Source organism: Vombatus ursinus, unplaced genomic scaffold (genome assembly GCF_900497805.2).
Source record: "Vombatus ursinus unplaced genomic scaffold, bare-nosed wombat genome assembly UNPS02009205.1, whole genome shotgun sequence".
Taxonomy (NCBI): Eukaryota; Metazoa; Chordata; class Mammalia; order Diprotodontia; family Vombatidae; genus Vombatus; species Vombatus ursinus.
In genome coordinates, this window is record NW_020948983.1 from 29,318,600 (window position 1) to 29,340,312 (window position 21,713).

The window sequence follows — 21,713 nt, forward strand, 5'->3', positions numbered from 1 at the left end:
GCATGTTGAGAAGACTGTGTTAAAATTATGAAAAGACATTGACAAGAATCTCCCAGGGCAAATGTGAATGGATTGCAACTTGGGTTAGTAGAGGAAACATCCATATCTATGACATGTTAGATCCATTTGAGTATATGAGAGCACATAGAGAGTCAATGAACATAGGAAAATGATATATGTAAAACAGCATTTAAAAGTTTTTTATTGATTGTTTTTATTTTTTATGCCACTTTTATTCTCTTCCCCCACCTTGTAACAGTGAGTTACAATTAAACAAGTTTAGCAGAATTGACCAAAAAAATGATTATGACTAATAGTGCATAGACTGTTCCTTTTTCATAGTTCTCTATTTCTCTATCAAGTAAGAGGAAGTATTTCATTATCTGTCCTTTTTGACCAAAATTGCTAATTTGAAGCAGTATTTTGAGGAAATTATCTTCTGTCATTTATGTCCTGTTAATCTTTAACCATGGGTAACTTCCACCATCTGATTTCCTTTCTATGCCCTGAAGCTACTCAGGATTGCTAAAGAAAGTGCAAATATTTAATTCTGTCCATTATAAATTTATGCTGCAAACTTCAGATAGGCTGTCATTGCTGTTTCCAGGTACTTTATTCACCACAGTTCCTGAGTTCCTTATCACATTCTCCACAGCAACCATTTGAACCATTTTTATCTCTGTAAACCCCAACTCTGATTCTGACCTTATACTCAAAGAAGTATATAGATGATCACCTATGCCCACTTCATCGCCTGTCTCTCTGTACTGAAGACTTCTAAATTTATGTCCCTGAACATTAGCCATCTGTTGCCAGTTGTCTTCTGGACACCTCTGTCTAGATGTCTCACTGTCATCTCAAATTCAGTATGTTCAAAACTGAATTTCTGCTCTATCTTTCCCCCATAACTTGTTATTCCTTTGATTTCCTTTTTTCTGTTAACTAATCGCCTTAGTCACCTAAACTTGGAAACCTGGTATCATCTGACTTCTTCCTTTCCTGTATCATCCACGTTTATTCAGTTCTACCTCTGTGCTACCATATCTTCATTTTCATTCCTGCTAGCACTACTTTAGTACATTTTCTCATCATCTCCTGATTGGGCTGTTGCAGTAGCCTAACCAGCCTCCCCATTTCCAGGCTCCATCCTTCCAGCACATTATTCATATCACTTTCAGATTACTTGTCCTTAGGGACAAATCTGATCGTGTCATTCTTTTGCCTAATGTAGTGCATGTCACATATCTGGTACTTAATAAATGCTTGTTGATTGGTTGCTCAGAATCATGTCGTGGCTTCTCATTTCCTAAAGGAAAAAGAACTAATTTTTCTGGCATTCATGGTTCTCTATAATCTCATGCTAATTTATATTTATAACGTAATATCACACTGCTTCCCCAAAAAAACCCTTGTTGAAGTTCTGTTCGGTTTTCAAACCCAGCTCAAATGCCACCTCCTCCATGAAGCCTTTCTTTATTCCTTCTCTTGGAAATGTTTCCTTCCTCAGCACTTTTTAACTCAATTATGTTCTATTTTTAATTGTAATTTTTGTGTGTGTCTTATCATGCCAGACTATGCCCTTCAAGAACAAGAACCATGTCTAAAACTCATCTTGGTGTCTCCTCCATTGTCTGGCATAAGGAGTTATATATAGCTGGTGCTTACATTTATTAAATTTGTTGTTGCATTTGGATTAGAGGGAGGGGAGGCTGGCGTCAAGAAAACTTAGGGCTCTATTGAAGTAGTCCCAGTTTGAAGTGATAAAGGTCTGGTCTAATGTGTTTAACAATGGCAATAAAAAGAAATGGGAGGATAGGAGAGACATTAAAAAAAAAAGTAGAAAGAACTTGAGTGCTGAATGGGTATGGAGAAGAAGATGGAAGGAGGGAAAAGAATTACAATATTTTGAGCTTAGGTGCTTGGAAGAATAATTGTACTATTGATAAAAATGGAGATGTCCAAAGGATGAGGTGGTTCTGGGGAAAAGATGACAGGAGAACTTGAGTCTACTCTCAGCACCACCACTTACTAGCTGTGTAAATTTGGACAAGCTCCTTCATTTCAGGTGTTAGTTTTCTCATCTGTAAAGTGAATCAAAGACTAGGTGACTTCCATTGTTGTCAGTTGAAGGAACCAGAAATGTTTAGTCTGTAGATGAGAAGATTCAGTGGGAACATGATAACTGCCTTCAAGTATTTAAAGGATTGTCATGTGAAGGACAGACTAGATTTGTTGAGTGTAGCCCCAGAGGGCAGAGCCTAGAACAAATGGTGAAAGTTGGGAAGAAGCAAATTTAGGTTCAATGTCAAGAAAAATTTCCTAACAATTAGAGCGGCCCAAAGTGGCTTTACAGGGAAAGGTGGGTGTCGCAGTAGATAGAGCACCAGCCCTGGAGTCAGAAGGACCTGAGTTCAAATCTGGCCTCAGACACTTGACACTTACTAACAGTGTGACCCTGGGCAAGTCACTTAACCCCATTGCCTAGCCAAAAACAAATAAACAAACAAAGTGGCTTTACTCTTTCCAAGGAGGTCTTCAAGCAGAGATTGGATAATCGTTTATTAGGTATGTTATAGTGGGTATTTGTTGTTTGTGTATGGATCTGACTAAATAACTGCTGAGGTCGCTTCTGACGCCCAAAATGTGTGATTCTGTGAAGGCCCCTTCCAGCTGGGGTTGTAGTGCTCTTAGTTTTTGATGTGTTTGATTCTAGACATGTTGAACTTGAGATGAAGATAAGACATCCAGTTGGAAAAGTTAGAGATGCTGGTTGGGAACTCAGAAAATAGGCTTAGATAGCAGATACATGTTTGGGAATATTTTTATAAATGTGATAGTTAATTATATGAGTAAATTAGTTCTTGGAGAGCTTTGTATTGAGAGAAAAGAATTTGGGGCAAGGCTTTAACCTTGGATCATATCTACTGTGGGGTTGAAAGTCTTGCCAAGCTAGAAGGGCTTCAGATATAGACCTAGTAATGGACTTTGTCATCTGAGAAACATCTTAAGTAAGTTAGGAAAAACTTATCACCAGGTTGACTACAGTGATGAATTATTTTGCCCCAGCAATTCCCAGAGACCATCAGCTAAGACATCTGAGGATTTGAATTGATAGAGGAGAATACCTACATCAATGAAATCACAGATTGTTGAAGCATTGAAATGACTTACAGTCTTTTTCTCCACCTCAACCCCTGCCTTTATTGCAGTGGGATTTTAAGTATACATATTGATGCTCTCCCAAATAGCCTAATTTCCCAGTTCCTCATTTTACTCAATTCCTCTGAATTCCCACTCCCCTGTTCCACCTCCTCTACACATAAAAATATACACGATCTTGATCTTATTACCAACAAGTGTTCCACTTAATGAAATTCAAAACTGCTTTATTTGATTGTAATCTTTTATCATTCTGTTTTGGTTAGCATCCCACCTCAGACATTTACTGGAAGTATGGTCATGGGCAAGACAATGAACATCTCTGAGCTTTAGTTTCCTGAATTGTAAAATGGAGATGATAATATCTATAGTACCTACATCACAGAATTGTTCTGAGGATCAGATGAGATACAGTTAAGTTCTGCTGCCTGCTGCTCTGAGGCTAAAGGTCTGAACTGTGGGCTATGATGGTGAAGTAAGGGGGAAAAAAAGAATGAGAGCACAGGACAGAACAGAAGGAGGTCTAGAGGGAAACAGACTAGTGGGATAGCCTTGGAACTAACATGCTGAATGCATTATCTATACTTTAAAAAACCAAGCTGTATATAAGGGAGATTCATGATTTTTTATACAGTACTCCTTCAGTTTTTTGAATACTGAGATGCTAATATTTATTAGTTTGTTAAGTTCAGAATAACAAAAAAGAAAATATTTACTTTTTAAAAAGTAAACTGGTATATGAGTTGCTTATTTGCCGTAGTATAGGATATAGAGAACCTTGGTTAACTGATTGCGGTTTCGTGGGTTGTTTGCAATGGGGAATATATATATCAATGCTCACAGAGCCAATTTAAAAAGATTAATCATTTTATGAACCTGAGAACACATAGTTTACATAATTGGCAGAATTGGGATCAAATAATGATACTTCATTTGCATCTTAGATAGGAAAATGAGTACTCATAAAACTTGGTGGGGCCTTATCTCTGTTGAATTGATAAAGACACTTTGCATAGTAGTTGGTTGACTCTAAAAGACTCAGTGAAAATGGTAGGAAGGCTCTGATTTCCATTGGTTCCGAATACTTGGGGGTTTAAGTATTTCGGTTTTTGGGCTGATGTATCAAAAGTTCTCTTATCCCTCATTCCTGTTTTACCTGCTCCCTTTACCCGCCTTGTGACCCTTCTCTTGTTTATTTGCTTCAGGGTTTATAATGAATAGTTTCTGAAGCATCACTTCTCAACATGGATCTTCATTTGTTGTTGTTGTTGAGTCATTTCAGTTGTGTCTGATTCTCTGTGACCCCATTTACGATTTTTTTTTTTGGCAGAGATACTGGAGTGGTTTCCTGTCTCCTTCTCCAGCTCATTTTACAGATGAAGAACTGAGGCAAACAGGGTTGTGTAACTTGCCCAGGATCACACAGCTAGGAAGTCTCTAAGTCTGGATTTGAACTCAGGTCCTCCTGACTCCAGGGTCAGACTTTTATCCACTGTACAATCTAGCTGCCCTGTGGATCTTCATAGTATTTCATATTTCCACAGCATATTCTACTCATCAGTAGTTTTACAATCATTTTTATTTTAAGTAGTCCTTTAAAACTTTCAGAGGTGAAATGGGAATACTAGTCCTTTTTATAGCTAGGGAAATTGAAGAAAAGATGAAGTAACTTGTCCTGAAAAACCAGTGGTAGAATCAGTTATTTAGCATGGCTGATAAACCTTCCCCACTCCTGTCTTCCAGATATTCGCTCTTCCTCATATTTCTGTAACTTTCAGTGATGTGCTTTTTCCCAGGTAGAAACCCTGGAATGATGATCTTTGACTCTTCCTGCATCTCCTTTCTTCAGATTCACCAGATTGTACTGATATCTTTTTTCACTCATTCTTCTCCTATCACATTAACTGTAATTTAGATGCTAATAACTTTGTTTGTGGATTACTGCAGCATATTTCCAGCTCTCTTCTCTCTAAACTGCTTTGAACACTGTTGTCAGACTAGTTTCCTTTTAGTTGTATTGTTCCTCTGCTGAAGACTTGAGTGGCTCCTAATACCTCTCGTGTCAAGATTCAACTCTGAGTGTAGAATCCTCCATAGACTGGCCCCAACTTAACCATTTCACTTTATCATTTATTATTCTCAAACACAAACTCTTTGTGCTAATCGGGCCAGTTACCTCCACATTTTCCATGCATGCCATGTAAATGCTACATCGTTTCCAGCCAAACTAACTCTTCATATTTTTAACACATGCTCCATTTCCCATCTCTGTACCTTTGCACTGTCTGCTCCCTTGTATTCTCGCCGCATCACTGCCTCTGATTTTTTCCCTTCGAAAACTCTGCTCAAGCTACACTTTTTTTTTTTTTTTAAAGTATGCTTCAATCCGTATTTCAGACACCAACAGTTCTTTCTCTAGGGATGGATAGCATTTTTCATCATAAGTCCTTCAGAGTTGTCTTGGATCATTGTATTGCTGAGAATAACTAAGTCATTTATGGCTGATCGTCTTACAGTATTGCTGTTACGTTGTACACAGTACATTTCTTTTTTTAAATTTAAAAAAAATTTTTTTTTTATTTTTAGGCAATTGGGGTTAAGTGACTTGCCCAGAGTCACACAGCTAGTGAGTGTTATGTGTCTAAGGCTGGATTTGAACTCGGGTCCTCCTGACTTCAGGGCCAGTGCTCTATCCACTGTGCCACCTAGCTGCCCCTTACACAGTACATTTCAATTTACATCAGCTCATGCAAGTCTTTCCAGGTTTTTCTGAGAGCATCCTGCTCATCATTTCTTGTAGTACAATAGTATTCCATCATAATCATATACCACAACTTGTTTAGTCATTCCCCAATTGATGGGCATCCCCTCAACTGCTAATTCTTTTTTTTTTTAATTAATTAATTAATTAATTTTTAGTTTTCAAAAATCACTTCCATATACTTTTGAGTTTTAAATTTTTCTCCCCCTCCCTCTGCGTGCAATCTGATAAAGGCTCTACATATACATTCCTATTAAACGTATTTTCACATTAGTCATGGTTTGAGGAAAAATTAGTCAACTTCTAATTCTTTACCCCCAGAAAAGAGGTGTTATAAATATTTTTGTATATATATAGGACCTTTTCCTTTTTGTTTTTTATCTCTTTTGGGATACAGACCTACTAGTAGTATTGCTAGGTCAAAGATATGCGTGGTTTTGTAGCCCTTTGAGCATAGTTCCAAATTGCTCTACAGAAAGGTTGAATCAGTTCACAACTCCACTAACAGTCAAGCTATACCTATAGAAGTCTTTCTTGCCACCCTTTCCTCCTAACTACTTGTGACATCCCCCTTCCCACTCCCCAGCTCTGTTGCATTTATTTTGTTGTTGTTGATGTTGATATTCATATTGTCTTGATAATAAATTATAAACTTCTTGGGAACAGGAACTGTTACTTTTGTCTTTGTACTGCCAGTGCCTAACATAGTCCCTAACACTTAGTAGAAGTTTAATAAATGCTTGTCGATTAATTGATCTGTGCTGTTGCTACTCTAGGCTGCTCTTCCTTCCTATTTCCACTTAAACAAATGCTACCTACTTTTTTCAAAGTCCAACTCAAATAACACTTCTTTCATAAATTTCCCTACTTATTCTGACCTCTAGTCAACTCTTCCTTATCTTTCCTGCTCATTCACTTGATTGTATGTATAGTCCATAGCCCAGAATTAAAACATAACATTTACGCAAACCATTTTGAGTCTTTGGGACTTCTCACTAAAATATCTTTATGACTTGTGCCTCTATCCAGGATTTCCCTTGGGAAGATCAGAATATGCCTCTTGTCTAGGTCTCTACAGAAAAGGCAAAGATATTGCCTTCAACAACCTACAAGCCCTCTGGCTAACAACACATTGACCATAGGACAAGCTTTATTTCACTTGATTGAAAATTCAAGGCATAAAGAACTTCTTGGGCCTTTAAATAACTAAGATAACTGTACTTCTCTCCCTAGACACAACACTAGATTTTATTGTTGTTCATTTGTTTCAGTCATGGCTGACTTTTCAAGACCCTATCTGGAGTTTTTTTGGCAAAGATACTGGAATGGTTTTCAGTTTCCTTCTCCAGCTCATTGTAAAGATCAGGAACTGAGGGAAACAGGGTTAAGTAGCTTGCCCAAGGTCATGTAGCTAGTGAGTGTCTGAGGCCAGATTTGAACTCAGGAAGAGGAGCCCAGCACTCTGTGCTCTTTGCTGCCTTCCACTAGGTTTTAGGTTCCCTCAAAAAGATAAAACATTCAAGATTGCTAGAGATTTGACTCCTCTCCCTCTGGTGGGAATGATCCTTACTTTTCCAAGTAATAACAGCAGGAACAAAGAGAGAAAAGTATAAAACACTCTATAAAAGAAGTAATTCTTGGTTGGATAGATAATAGAGGAGGAAGGTAATCAAGGGGCTCTGGGAGGATCATATAATATTTCTGGATTCTTTTCTCTTTTTTCACTGCATATTAAAAATGTGTAATTAGACATCCGTTGAAATATGAGAACTAGAGATTATGTTTAACTGGCTCTGTGAGCCTTCCTCCTGATTTCTGCTTTGAGTACCCTCTAAGGCTTTTCCCAGAATAGCTAAGCTTCCCAGAGGAACTGAAATTTAACACATTCTCAAGCATAGAACATTTACTGTTCTTCTCTTAGAAGGCAATTACTTTCCTCTTAAAAGAGGAAAGAGGAAGGGAAGAGAACAAGCATTTATTAAATACCTACTTTGTGCCAGGCACTGTGCTAAGTATCTCGTTTGACCATTAAAACGTACTAAACCATGAAGGAGTCAAGAGAACAGGCCCCTTGAAAAGGCTCTTTTGTATAAATATAAAATGCTTTATATTTTAGGGTTTTTTTTTTTGTCATAAATCACTGGAGTTCTTGCTGAGTGACAGAAAGGAACCCACAGTTATCTTTTATCTCTGGCTTTTTTGGCAAGTTTATATGCTGTAATATTGTAACTGTCTTGATTTAATAAGAATAGTTAATTAGCACTTTACACTTTACTATTTAATAGGTATTACAGACAGTTTCTAACATTTATTTTATTAGATAATATCAGTATAATTCTTTGTTATACTTAAGGTCACTCTATCAGGAATTGAGCTTTCTGGCAATTTATCTAGAACAGTGGTGTCAAACTCAAATAGAAACAGATTGCTTTAGACTGCATTTTGGCTTAGAAAACCACTAATTAACATTATCTATGTTTGTATTATATTATTATTTATTTTGTTAAACATTTCTCAATTACATTTTAATCTGATGGGCCACTTGGCTCCCCACCAGCAAGTTTGACATCTCTGATCTAGAACGCTGTGATATGTGAAATATTATCTATTACTTTGCAACTCCTGGAAGAAGACTATACTTGATAAATATCCATATTTAAGAATTAGTGGCAGGGGAGGTCATAGCCCATTCTCCCTACTCCTCTTCTATATGAAAACAGCTGCCCTTTGTTCCCTAATTAAGAGCATTCTGGAATTATTGACATAGTGGTACTTTATGGTATCTTCTGTTTCTCCCTTCAACCTTATTCCCTAGCTTGGGAGTCCTTACTGCTGCGAGGCAGATGTTTGGGATGTGTTTCTGATTGTCTCAAGCTGAAACTTGAAATTTCCCATAGTTATAAAATGATTGTTAAGTATATGTGAAATAAATACCATCAATGCTATATTTAAGCTATGTTATGAGTTAAATAGATTTGTAGACTGACCTAGAGATCTAACCACTATTTTAAACATGATTTTGTAAGGGAAAATATATTCAGATTTCTAAACCATTGAGTTACATATGAACTTCCAGAACACAATCTATTCTTAAATTGGGCAGATTTGAATTTTGGGATTAGGAGGTCATTGTGACCATGGAGAGGGTAGTTTCAGTGGAGTGATGATGGCAAATGACTGTTGGTAAGAGGTTGTTGGAGAGGGTAGGTAGTGAGGAAGTAGAGGTGTCAAAGACATCTTTTAAAAATATTTCATTGGTGCTCTTTTTGGGGGATAGGTGAGGCAGTCGGGATTAAGTGACTTGACCAGGGTCATACAGCTAGTGTCTCACTGATGCTTTTTAAAAAACATTGCTGTCACTACCCAGTCTCTCTCTCACACACACACACACACACACACACACACACAGAGAATAACCCTCCGTTCTAATATAGAGATATAGTTAAATAAAACAAATGGATATACCCTTTGATCCAGCAATACCACTACTAGGTCTGTATCCCAAAGAAATAACAAAAAATGGAAAAGGACCGACATATACAAAAATATTTATAGCAGCTCTTTTTGTGGTGGCAAAGAATTAGAAATTGAGGGGATGCCCATCAATTGGGGAATGGATGAACAAATTGTGTTATATGAATGTAATGAAATACTATTGTGCTATAAGAAATGATGAGGAAAAAAAAAAGAAATGATGAGCAGGCAGATTTCAGAAAAACATGGAAAAACTTACATGAACTGATGCAGAGTGAACTGAGCAGAACCAAGAGAACATTGTACATAATAACAGTAACATTGTGCAATGATCAACTATGGTAGACTTGGCTTTCCTCAGCAATACAATGATCTAAGACAATTCCAAAAGACTCATGATGGAAAATGCTATTCACATTCAGAGAAAGAACTATAGAGTCTGAATGTAGTCCAAAGCATTCTGTTTTCACTTTTTTTTTCTTTCTCATTTTTCCCTTTTGTTGTGATTCTACTTTCACAACATGACTATGTTTAATATGATTGTACATGTATAGCCTATACCAGATTGCTGGCTGTCCTGGGGAGAGAGGAAGGGAGGGAAGGAGAGAGGAGGGGAGGGAGGGAAGGAGAAAAAAATTTCAAACTCAAAATCTTAAAAAAGTGAATGTTGAAAATTATCTTTACATGTAATTGGAAAAAATAAAATGCTTCTAAGTGTGTATGGGGGTAAATTTCCCACATCCCCTCAAAAAAAAAGAAAAAGAAAAAGAAAACAAATGTATCCACTGACAATGTCTAACCATACATGTGCCATTCCGCACCCCATTGTGTACCACCTTTATGCTGGAAGGAGCCAGTCAACAAACTTACTAAGGCTTGCTGTGTTCTAGGCATTGTTTCTACTGCTTAGAATCCCTGTCTGTCCTCCAGAAAAACCAAGGTTCTGGGGCAGCTAGGTGGCGTAGTGAGTAGAGCACTAGCCTTGGATTCAGGAGGACCTGAGTTCAAATCCGGCTTCAGACACATAACACTTACTAGCTGTGTCACCCTGGGCAAATCACTTAACCCCAATTGCCTCACCAAAAAAAAAAAAGAAAAGGAAAGAATATAGGTAGAAATAGGGCAGCTAGGTAGCACAGTGGATAGAGCACCAGCTCTGGAGTCAGGAGGACCTGAGTTCAAATCCGGCTTCAAACATGTAACACTTACTAGCTATGTGACCCTGGGCAAGTCACTTAGCCCTGATTGCCTTGCCAGAAAAAAAAAACAACAACCCTAAAAAGAATATAGGTAGAATAGGTAGAATATACTTCTTTGTGAGGAGTATGAATACCTCTTGGTATTTGTGTCCAGAGAGGGAAGGAGTTAATGGTAATGATGATAAATTTTGAGCTAGATGTGCCTCAAAAGAAGAGAGATCACTGAGGGATGGTGATACTTGGGTGGTTTAAAAGCAGCAATGGAGAGTAGTGACTGTGCTCAGCCCTCCTTCTGACCAAAGACACAGATAGGCATTATCGCTCCTAGGGCAAGTTGAGTTGGAGTGGGAGAGATGCTTATCCAAGGTATGAAGAGACCTCAGAATCCTATCTGGCTCATTGCATGCCCATTACTGCTGACCTCAGGTATCCTAAGTGAAAGGCATAGACCTCCAGGCCCTGTGTCAGCACAATATAGACATCCCCAGAGAGGAGTGATATGTCGTCCAGAGACTCTGGTGTACCGCTCCTCCATGGCACAGCAATGACTCCTAATCCTTGACCTCTCTAATCCCTAAAAGACTGAGGAAAAGGTGGTAGATTGAGGAGAGTACAGAAGTAGAGGAGGACAAGTTCCAGGAGGGGGTAGCTGACATTGACAGATTCTTGGGGAGAATGGCGTGGGGCCACGTGTTAGGGCCAAGGGAAGAGAGACAGCCACCTAGTCATTTTATATCATTGCTTCAGGGAGCAAGGCATAGGAAATGACCTGTGTAAATGCTTGGAGAGGTGAGAAGGCAGGTAGAGTTCAGTTGAATCATAAATTTTAGTGCAGATTACGACTCCTTTACACAGTGTTTTTTGTATGATTCTTGTGTGTGTATGTGTGATTCTGTAAATCTGCCATAAAGAATCTCCCCAGTATGTCTACTCGCAGTGGATATATAGTTCACCAGTTTTTCTGATTATATATGATTTGGTGTTCCATGATATATAGCCATATAAGATGACCAGGAGAATATTGGTCATAAAGATAGACATTTGCTGCAGCAAGTAACCTGCTACATATGTGTATGCCACACACGTAACAGAGCTAGGTGGTGCAGTGGATAGAGCACTATGCCTCAAGTCAGGAAAACTTGAGTTCAAATTCAGCTTCAGGACATTACTAGCTGTGTAATCCTGGTCAAGTCACTTAACTACTCTCTGCCTCATTTTCTTCATCTGTAAAATGGCAAAATGATAGCATCTGCCTCCCAAGGTTGTAATGAGGATAAAATGAAATAGTATTTGTAAAGCTCTTTGCAACCTTAAGGTGTTATATAAATGCTAGCTATTGTTATTATTATTATTTACACATATATGTATATATGAAGTTACAGATTAGAATCCTGTGATTTTAACATATGCTTAGGTGACATCTTGTTTGAGGAGAGCCTTTACTCTTAATATTTTGTTCCACTTAATCAGATTTTTTCCCCCTCAAATCAACAAACAATAGATATAGTAAGATCTTATATTTGTAGACTTTTGAGTCAGTTGTATGATACTGAAGATGACCACTGTGTAGAACAGCATCCTCCAAAGCCTGCTTTCTCCTTTATCATGTTGTCATTTAGAATATTTTTTATATGACTATAGATAGCTTTAATTTCTTCATCTGGAAACTGCCTGTTCATATCCTTTGACCATTGATAATTGGAGAATGACTTATATTCTTATAAATTTGACTCAGTTCTCTACATATTTGAGAAATGAGGCCTTTATCAGATACACTTTCTGTAAAAATTGTTTCCCAGCTTTCTGTTTTCCTTCTTACCTTGCTTGTATTAGTTTTGTTTGTGCAAAACCTTTTAAATTTAATATAATAGAAATTATCCATTTTATAACTTGTAATGCTCTCTATCTCTTGTTTGATCATAAATACTTTCCTTCTCCATTGATCTAACAGGTTAACTATTCCTTGCTCTCCTTTATCATGTTTTCCTTAAAGCACTCCTTGCTTTCATGCATAGACCATTCTCATAAAGATTTATAGAACTGAGGGTATACATGGAGCTGGAAGACAGTGTAGAGATCTTCCAGTCCAACAGCTTTGCTTTATAGATAAGAAAACTGAGTTTCTAAATCATTATTTTTTGGCTTAAATTTTGGCCATCTTTTCTGTTTTCAAGAATCCCTCTTTGGGGATGTCTTGAATTGATCCCATGACTTTTTAAAATCGTGAAGCCTCCAGCATGACTTTGTTCTCTGGAATCGATTAGGTTCCATTGCTCAATAATACTTCAATAATACTTGACACGTGAATAGCATTTTACAGCTTTTAAAGCACTTTCACATACTTTACCTCATTGAGTCCTCAGAACAGCACAGTGAGGGATGCAAGGCTAGAATTATCCCCATTTTATAGAAGAGGAAACTGCACCTGAGATTGGTTAATTGACCTGCCAAAGATCGCAGGACACAATGACCATCCTGGTCTCTTTCTACTATGCTATACTGAGTTACTGTCTAGCAATTCCTGTCTAGCAATGCCTAAGATTATCTTTTTAGAATGTGTCTGTTCTCCCAAACCAGACTGTAAGCTCTTTGGCAGCATTTGGAAACATCTTATTACCTTTTTTTGTTGTTTCCTATAGTGAATGTCATATAAAAGGTATTATGGAAATGGTGTTTTATTAATGTCACCTGTTGTTAAATGTTAAATATCACCTATCAGAGCCCAAACTGGACATTTCTGGGTCTTCTGGTGCTTGTGCCAGTTTTTCTTTTGTATGACAAAGTATATAACTTAGAATGGACAAGTGGATCTATTCTGAGTTGGTAGCTATAGGATATGAAATATCGTCCACCTTTGGTGTGAAAAACAGAGCTATATTCTACTGATGAGTCTTGAAAAGTAGATGGACTACGAAATTATATTGACTAAACTTGGCTCCCAAAAAGGTACCTCCCTCTCACCACTTCCACCCTGCTTTTTTGTAAAGGTGAGGGACTGCAGATGTGCCATATGGTATATAATGTCATACTTTTTAAGAATATTGCTTAATTTTACTGAACTAGTTTTTTCTTCTTTTTTATATAGAATGTCTCTCTGGGGGTATTTTGGTGGGAAGGCATACTTTGGATAACATAGGTGATATAAAAATAAATGCTATCAATGAATAGTTATTTTGAAGGAGAAAAAAGAAAGAAAAATAGTTTGGGAAGAATCTGGTTTCTCATCCCTGACATGAATTTTGCCAGGGTGTGTAGAGGTAAGGAAGTAACTTTATTTTGCCTGAATCACTTGGTTTTAGTAACTAGGAGATCTTTTATATAGAACTAGTATGAAGTTACTTCTCAGCCATGGTCAGCTTGACTCTTTGTCTTATTAGGTGGAAGGAGGAATATGGCTTTGTTCTGTTACCAGAATTAATGGTAAATCTATATAAGTTGGGCCTTGTATACAATTCGGTGTCTCTACTAGATGTGGCTTAAAATGACATTAGTTACTGTGATTTGCTTGAGACCTGGTGGAAACTCATTTTGTCCTCAGTTGAGAAATGTATGACCTCAAGATTAGAAGCTGGGGTTGGAGTCCTTAACCATCGATTATAGCTCTCCTTTTTTCATCTCAGTTTGCAGGAAAGCCCCTGGGAGGCTCTTCTGGGAGGTCCCCAGCTCAGACCCAGGAGCTCTGAATCTTCTTATCTTTGACTTTTCTTTAGGTTCATTATATCCTGCAAGAAGTGGTGATGGGTGGTATGGTACTGGAAACGAACATGAATGAAATTGTGGCTCAAATTGAAGCTCAAAACAAATTGGAGAAATCAGAGGTGAGTAAGCCCTTGGGATTCCATTCCAGTGGAGGTGAGTGTGGTTTTGTTAGACAAAGACAGCCAGCAGAGGGGATATATAGATTTATTACTTCACTTTGCCTTCCTACAGCTGTCTTTTTCTTCTTCCATGGGGTTGGGCGGGGTGTAGTAGGAAAAGCACCAGATGAGAAAGGAGAAGCCCTGGATTGGAGTCTTGGCTCAGTTAAGGTATCTCAGAGTTGGAAAGGAATTCAGAATCTGTCCAGTTCAACTTGTACTTGAAGAAGAATTCCTTACACATCACAGCCCTAACGGTGGATATCCAGGGTCTGCTTGAAAACATCCAGTGATGGGGCATGCTAAGCCTATCTCATGAGGCATTCCACACCATTTGGGAATGATATGAATTATTCATTTTTTTCCCCCTTTGTCAAATCTGTCTTTCTGCAGCTTCCATCCCTCACTCCTAGTTCTGTGCTCTGAGCTTAAGTACATACTCTTCTCCATAATAGCCCTTCATATGCTCGAAGATAATCGTCATGTGCCCCGGAAGTATTCTGTTCCTTACCATTGGAGTGTATGGTGTGGAGTCCTTTCTGCCTCTTAGAGATATGCAAGTTTTTCAGTGGCTTTCCTAAATGTGGCACACAGAATTAAATATAGCACTCCCAGAGTGGTCTGACAGATTCAGGTGGTACTGTTGTCTCCCTTTTCCACCGTCCCTCTCTTAAAGCAACCTAAGATTGCATTAGTTTTGTGTTGCTAATGAGCTTGCAGTTCAGCACAACCCTCAGATTTTTTTTATAGAAATTGTTTCATCACAGTTTCCACATCCTAGATTAGTGAATCTGTTTTTTGAACCAAGTTTATGACTTTATGTGTATCTACATTATTAAATTATTTTAAAATGTAAACTATTTTTCTAATCATAAAAACAATCACTCGCAACTATCCTTTGAATCTAGTCATTCAGCCACTACCAAATATACTTAATTGTCATCTAGCCTGCATCTGTCTTGTCCAGAAAGATAGAATGTGAGATTATCAAATGATTTGCTTAAATTATTTCCCTATATAATAGCCCTGTCAAAAAAGGAAGTGAGGTTAATTTTGCATGACCTGTTCTTAGTGAAGTCATGATGACTCTTAATAATCATCACTTCCCTATCTAAATGTTTGCAGATTTTTCTTTGTGTCATTATGTTGTCAATCTGATTTTATCGGTTTGGGTACTACTTTCATAGATGCAGATCGTAAGCGTCTATCAGTTAAATAGACCATCTTCAGGAGTCTCTGTGGCTGAAAAATTAGTCCCCTTGCAGCCAAATTGCTGATTAGCCTCTCTAAACCTTGCAAGGCTGATCCCTGGGAGTAACCTACATGTAGTCCATCACTGGGACTACAATTTAAGTCATTCCAGCTTGGTAGTTCCTGCTAGAGCTTATGCCTTGTTGGCATAACCTTGAAGAACCCAGCTTACATCTGCACCATAAGATGTCAAAGTAAGTCCTGAATCCCATATTATAAAATTTTGCCAGGAATTGAAGTCAAGCTCACAGCCTACAATTGTCTTTTTCTCTTCTTTGGAAAATTAACCGTTGCTCTTAGTCCTGTAGCACCTCTTCTGATCTCTGTGATTCATCAAAGATCACCGAAAACAGCTCAGCAGTCACATCCGCCATTTCTTTTAATATTGGCGTGTGAGTCATCCAGATCTGGTGAGGGGGCAAAGAGGTGCAGAGGGAAGAACTCTGGCCCTGAGTCAGAGATCTGAGGTTCACATCTTTTTTGTGATGCCTATGACCTGTATGATCTTAGGCAAGTCACTTGACCTCTTTGGTTTTCTCATGTTTAAAATGAGGGGGTTGGGCTAGATGGCCTCTGCGGCCCCTTTCGACTATAGATAGGCTTATTGATTGATGGAGCATTCATTGAGTGCTTACAGTACTGTATGCCAGGCATTGCACTAAGTGTGGGGACACAAATACAGGCTTGCATTCTGTTTGAGGAAAACCACAAAAAAATGGCCCTAGAAAGTGAAGGGGGTGGGGAGGTATAGATGAAATGGCATAGAAGGGGAGGAGGAAACCTCAGGGCTGACGTTTCTCCAGGGTAGCAAAGTGGCAGGCAAGGAGTCTGGAGAGAATATCTAGGCAAGAGTGCTAGGTTTTTGAACAGTTCTTACGGTTTTACTTACTGAAAGTAGTTAAGAACGTTCATATGCTTGCTTGCTTTCTCTCTCTCTTTTTCTTTCTTTCTTTCTTCTCTCCACACTTTTCTTGGGTGAGGAGATAACTCCCAGTTAGCCTTTTTTGCATGATTCTTTCTAATCTGAAGATCATTTTTCTTACTAGAGAAAAATAGAAGCAAAATTAGATTTAAATAGTTCTTCCTTCTCTGTGGGAGCTATTATCATCATTCTCCCTATTTCCCCAGCAGCCATCTTTCCTCCTTTAATTGTCTTCTTGTCTTTTTGTTGTTGTTCAGTCGTTTTTTTAGTTATGCCTAACTCTTTGTGACCCCGTTTGGGGTTTTTCTTGGCAAAGATACTGGAGTGGTTAGCCATTTCCTTCTCCAGGTCCTTTGACAGTTGAGGAGACAGAGGCAAACAGGGTTAAGTGGCTTACCCAGGATCACATAGTAAGTGTCTGAGGCCAGATTTGAACTCAGAAAGATGAATCTTCATGACTCCAGACCCAGCACTATTCACTGTGCCATGTAGCTGCATTCTCTTGTCTCTTAACATAGCTTTAAAAAAAAAGCTCTATTTGTAGTTATTGACATTTATCCCCATCAGATTTCAAATTATATTAAAAATCAGTAATCAAAACAATTTGATACTATCTCAGGAACGGAACAGTAGATCAGTGGAATAGATTAGGTAGGTACACAATATACAGAAATAAATTAGCATAGTTATCTGATGTTTGATAAACCAAAATATCTAAGCTTTTGGGGCAGGAACTCATCATTTGACAAAAATTGCTGGGAAAACTGGAGTGACTCTGGCAGAAATAAGGCATAGATCAACATCTTACACCATATACCAACATAAAGTGAAAATGGGTACATGATTTAGACATCCAGGGTTATATAAGCAAATTAGGGGAGCATGAAAAGTTTTACCTGTCAGATCTATGATAAAGAAAGATTTTGTGACTAAACAAGATAGAGAGGATCATGGAAAGTAAAATGGATAATTTTGATTACACAAAATTAAAAAGGTTTTGCACAAACAAAACCAATGCAGCCAAAATTGGAAGGAAAGCAGGAAACTGAAAAAAGTTTCTCTAATAAAGGCCTCATTTCTTAAACATATAGGGAACTGGGCCAAATTTATAAAAATAAGAACCGTTCCCCAGTTGATAAATGGTCAAAGGATATGAACAGGCAGTTTTCAGAAGAAGAAATCAAAGCTATCAGTAGTCATAGGGAAAAAATGCTCTAAATCACTATTGATTAGACAAATGCAAATCAAAATAACTCTGAGATACCACAACATACCTATCAGATTGGCTAACATGACAAAACAGGAAAATGATAAATATTAGAGAAGATGTGGGAAAATTGGAACACTAATGCATTGTTGGTAGAGTTGTGAACTGATCCAACCATTCTGGAGAGGAATTTGGAACTATGCCCAAAGAGCTATAAAAATGTGCATACCCTTTGACCCAGCAATACCACTTCTAGGTCTGTATCCCAAAGAGATCATAAAAAAGGGGAAAGGACCCACATATACAAAAATGTTAATACCAGCTCTTTTTGTGGTGGCAAAGAATTAGAAATTGAGGGAATGTCCATCAATTGGGGAATTACTAAACAAGTTATGGTATATGAATGTTATGGAATATTGTTCTGTAAGAAATGATAAGCAGACATATTTCAGAAAAACCTGGAAAGACTTTTATGGACTGATGCTGAGTGAAGTGAGCAGAACCAGGAGAACATTGTACGTAGTAACAGCAACATTGTATGATGATCAACTATAATAAACTTAGCTCTTCTCAACAACCCAGTGATCCAGGACAGTTCCAAGGGACTCATGATGGAAAATGCTGACCACAGCCAGAGAAAAAAACTGTGGAGTCTGAATGCAGATTGAAACATAGTATTTTCACTTTTTTTTGTTTTTTGTGTCTTTTCTTTCTTGTGGTTTTCCCTTTTGTTCTGAGTCTTCTTTCACAACATGACTGATGTGGAAATATGTTTAACATGATTATACATGTATAATCTATATCAGTGTTTGCTGTCTTTGGGAAGGGAGGGAGAAAAATTTAGAGCTCAAAATCTTACAAAGATGAATGTTGAAAACTATCTTTACATGTAATTGGAAAAAATAAAATACTATTAAATTAAAAAAATGATGAGGGAGATAGTTTCAGAAAAACATGGGAAGACTTATGTGAACTGATGCAACCTGAAGTGAGAAGAACCAGGAGAACGCTGTACACAATACTAGCAATAGTTTAATGATGAAGACAGTGATTCATGACAAAGGACTCATGATGAAAAATGCCATCTACCTTCAGAGAAAGAAATGATGAACTCTGAGTACAGATTGAAGCATATTGTTTTCACTTTTTTTTTCTTTTGCCTTTTTTTTGGCAACATATGGAACACATAGCTAATGTAGAAATATGTTTTACATGACTTCATGTGTGTAATGAGTACATTGCTTACCTTTTCAATGGGTGGGGAAAGGATTAGAGGGAGAGAATTTAGAACTCAAAAAAATATTTGGAGAGAAGATTACTCCTCAAGACAAAAAAGAAATAAAAAATTTCATCCCCACCCTCTGCTTATTTTAAAAAGCTTCAGTGCTCCTGAAGATACTCTTTTGCAATACTGCCATTTTTTTCCTTATTGAATATAAGCTTCTTGAGAGCTCAGATGATTCCATTTGTGTGTGTGTGTGTGTGTGTGTGTGTGTGTGTATTCAGGACCTGGTCCTATGCCTACTATGTAGGATGCACTTAATAAATGGTTATTAATTGGTTGCTTTTGTATTCATTTTCATTTGTTAGCCCTTGCTTCCATCCATCTATATTTTAATAATCAGTAATAGTAAATTCTCTATTCATTCACATCAATCTCTTTAGACAACTCCCTCTTTTTCTTCCTTGTCAAGATTGTATGCTTTGCCTTCAGAATTTAATTCTAAGAATATTCTCTCTCTCTTGGGCTAGCTTTCCCTATAGAATTTTTGGCCACGAGATCCTACTCTCAGAAGTCACCTTTCAATATATCTAGGGGACATGTCAGACCCATCTTCCCTCTCCTTTTATATCATAGATTTTAATACAAAATAGTAACTTCCTCTCAAGGTTCTCATTTCTACTTTAGCAACCAATTCCTTCATATTTTTCAGAATCAGGTCCAGAATAGCAGCTTCATTTGTCACTTTCCCTACTTTTTGAACAATTAAATTATCATTAAGGCAAGATAGGAATTATCAGCTGCTTTGCTTTTGGAACAGGGTTCCTGCATATCTGAAGTTCCACACTACTGCTATATCATGTCTCCTTGCCAGGTTTGTGATCTGTTTCCCAAATTCTTTGTCTGTTTTCTCTTGGCTAGGTGGTCCTATCACAATATAGCTCCATTTCTTCTATTAAAGAATCATTCTTGCTAATATTATTTCCTTTTCTAATTCCTGGATTTTCTTACATGAAATTTCTAGTGTCACTCTGCACTTATTTTATGTGTTCTGTTCCTTTTGAATAAAGTATACATCATTGGATGTCATCACTGTATTCTAACCATCAGTCTTATCCCACCAATTCTCAGTGATTCCTGTCACTGAAAGGCCCCAATTTTTTTTCACATATCTTTTTTTTATTAATTTATTTTTAGTTTTCAACAATTGCTTCCATAAGCTTTTGAGTTTTAAATTTTTCTTCCCCTCCCTCCCCTTCTCCTTCCCCAAGATGGCTTGCAATCTGATATAGGCTCTACATATACATTCCTATTAAACATATTTTCACATTAGTCATGTTGTAAGGAAGAATTAGAATCAGTAGGAGGAACCACAAGAAAGAGGAAACAAAACAAAACAGAAGAAAAAAAGGGGGCAGATAGTATACTTAGATCTGCATTCAACCTCCATAGTTCTTTCTCTGGATGTGGATAGCATTTTCTATCATGAGACTTTTGGAGATGTCTTAGATCCTTTCATCGCTGAGAAGAGCTAAGTCTATCAAAATTAATCATCACACAACATAACTGTTAATGTGTACAACATTCTCCTGGTTCTGCTCACTTCACTCAGTTGGTATAAGTCTTGCCAGGTTTTTTTGAAATCCACCTGCTCATCATTTCTTGTAGCACAATAGTATTCCATTACATTCATATACCACAACTTGTTCAACCATTCCCTAATTGATGGGAATCCCCTCAATTTCCAATTCTTTTGCCACCACATAAAGAGCTGCTATAAATATTTTTTGTACATGTGGGTCTTTTTCCCATTTTTATGAATTCTTTGGGATACAGCCCTAGAAGTGCTATTGCTGGGTCAAAGGGTATGTGAAAGGCCCAACTTTGCCCTCTTCATTAAGATGCCTAGTTAATTTTGTTTATTAGCTTACTTTGTACATGTTTATCTAGACACTAGGGCAATTTCCTAGCTTTGTGACAGAAATTTATTTCCAAAGTCACTTAGTCTCCCTGGGCCTTCATTTCCTAATTTATAAAATGTATAACTTCTCTTTCTCATAAAGTTTTTTTGAGGCTTTATGGGGTATAATTTATACAAAGCACTCTGTAATTGTAAACAATATACAAACATGGATAGTAGTTATCCCAGTTAAGCTACTTATTTGTTGTTTTTCAGTCATTCGTACATGTCCGTTTGGCTGGTTCTTCATAACCCTGTGGACCATAGCACACCAATTCTGTCCATGAGGTTTTCTTGGCAAAGATATTGGAGTGGTTTGCCATTTCCTTCTCCAGTGGATTAAGATCAACCGAGGTTAAGTGACTTGCCCAGGGTCACACAGCTAGGAAGTGTCTGAGGCCAGATTTGAACTCAGGTCTTCCCAACTCCAGACCCACTAAGTTGTCTAGCTGCCTCTTAAGCTCCTTATACCAGTGGCCAAACCTAAAAAGCAAACAGGTAGGAAGGAAATTGGAAGTGGCAGGCTTTTCATTGCTTGTAGTATGGCTGGGAAAGCCAATTAGTATGTCAAGGAGAGCAGCCAACCCCTGACTGTTGGTGTTTTAGTCCACACTTTGGTTCCTTGTGTAACTCTGCCATGCCATTGGCCTTCTGGAGGAGCCCTGGATCAACCTAGATTGTGGTGAAAAGTTCTGCTTTGT

The 21,713-nt window shown here is 37.7% G+C and overlaps 1 protein-coding gene across 2 annotated transcripts in view; it reads left to right on the forward strand.

Moving 5' to 3' along the window:
• LOC114035509 (AP-3 complex subunit sigma-2) overlaps positions 1 to 21,713 on the forward strand; it is a 69,086-nt gene that overhangs the window by 43,911 nt on the left and 3,462 nt on the right. For both annotated transcript variants that reach the window (XM_027851657.1, XM_027851659.1), the window contains one exon: positions 14,304 to 14,411. In XM_027851657.1, the coding sequence (XP_027707458.1) occupies positions 14,304 to 14,411 (108 nt within the window). The remainder of the gene's footprint in view (positions 1 to 14,303; positions 14,412 to 21,713) is intronic.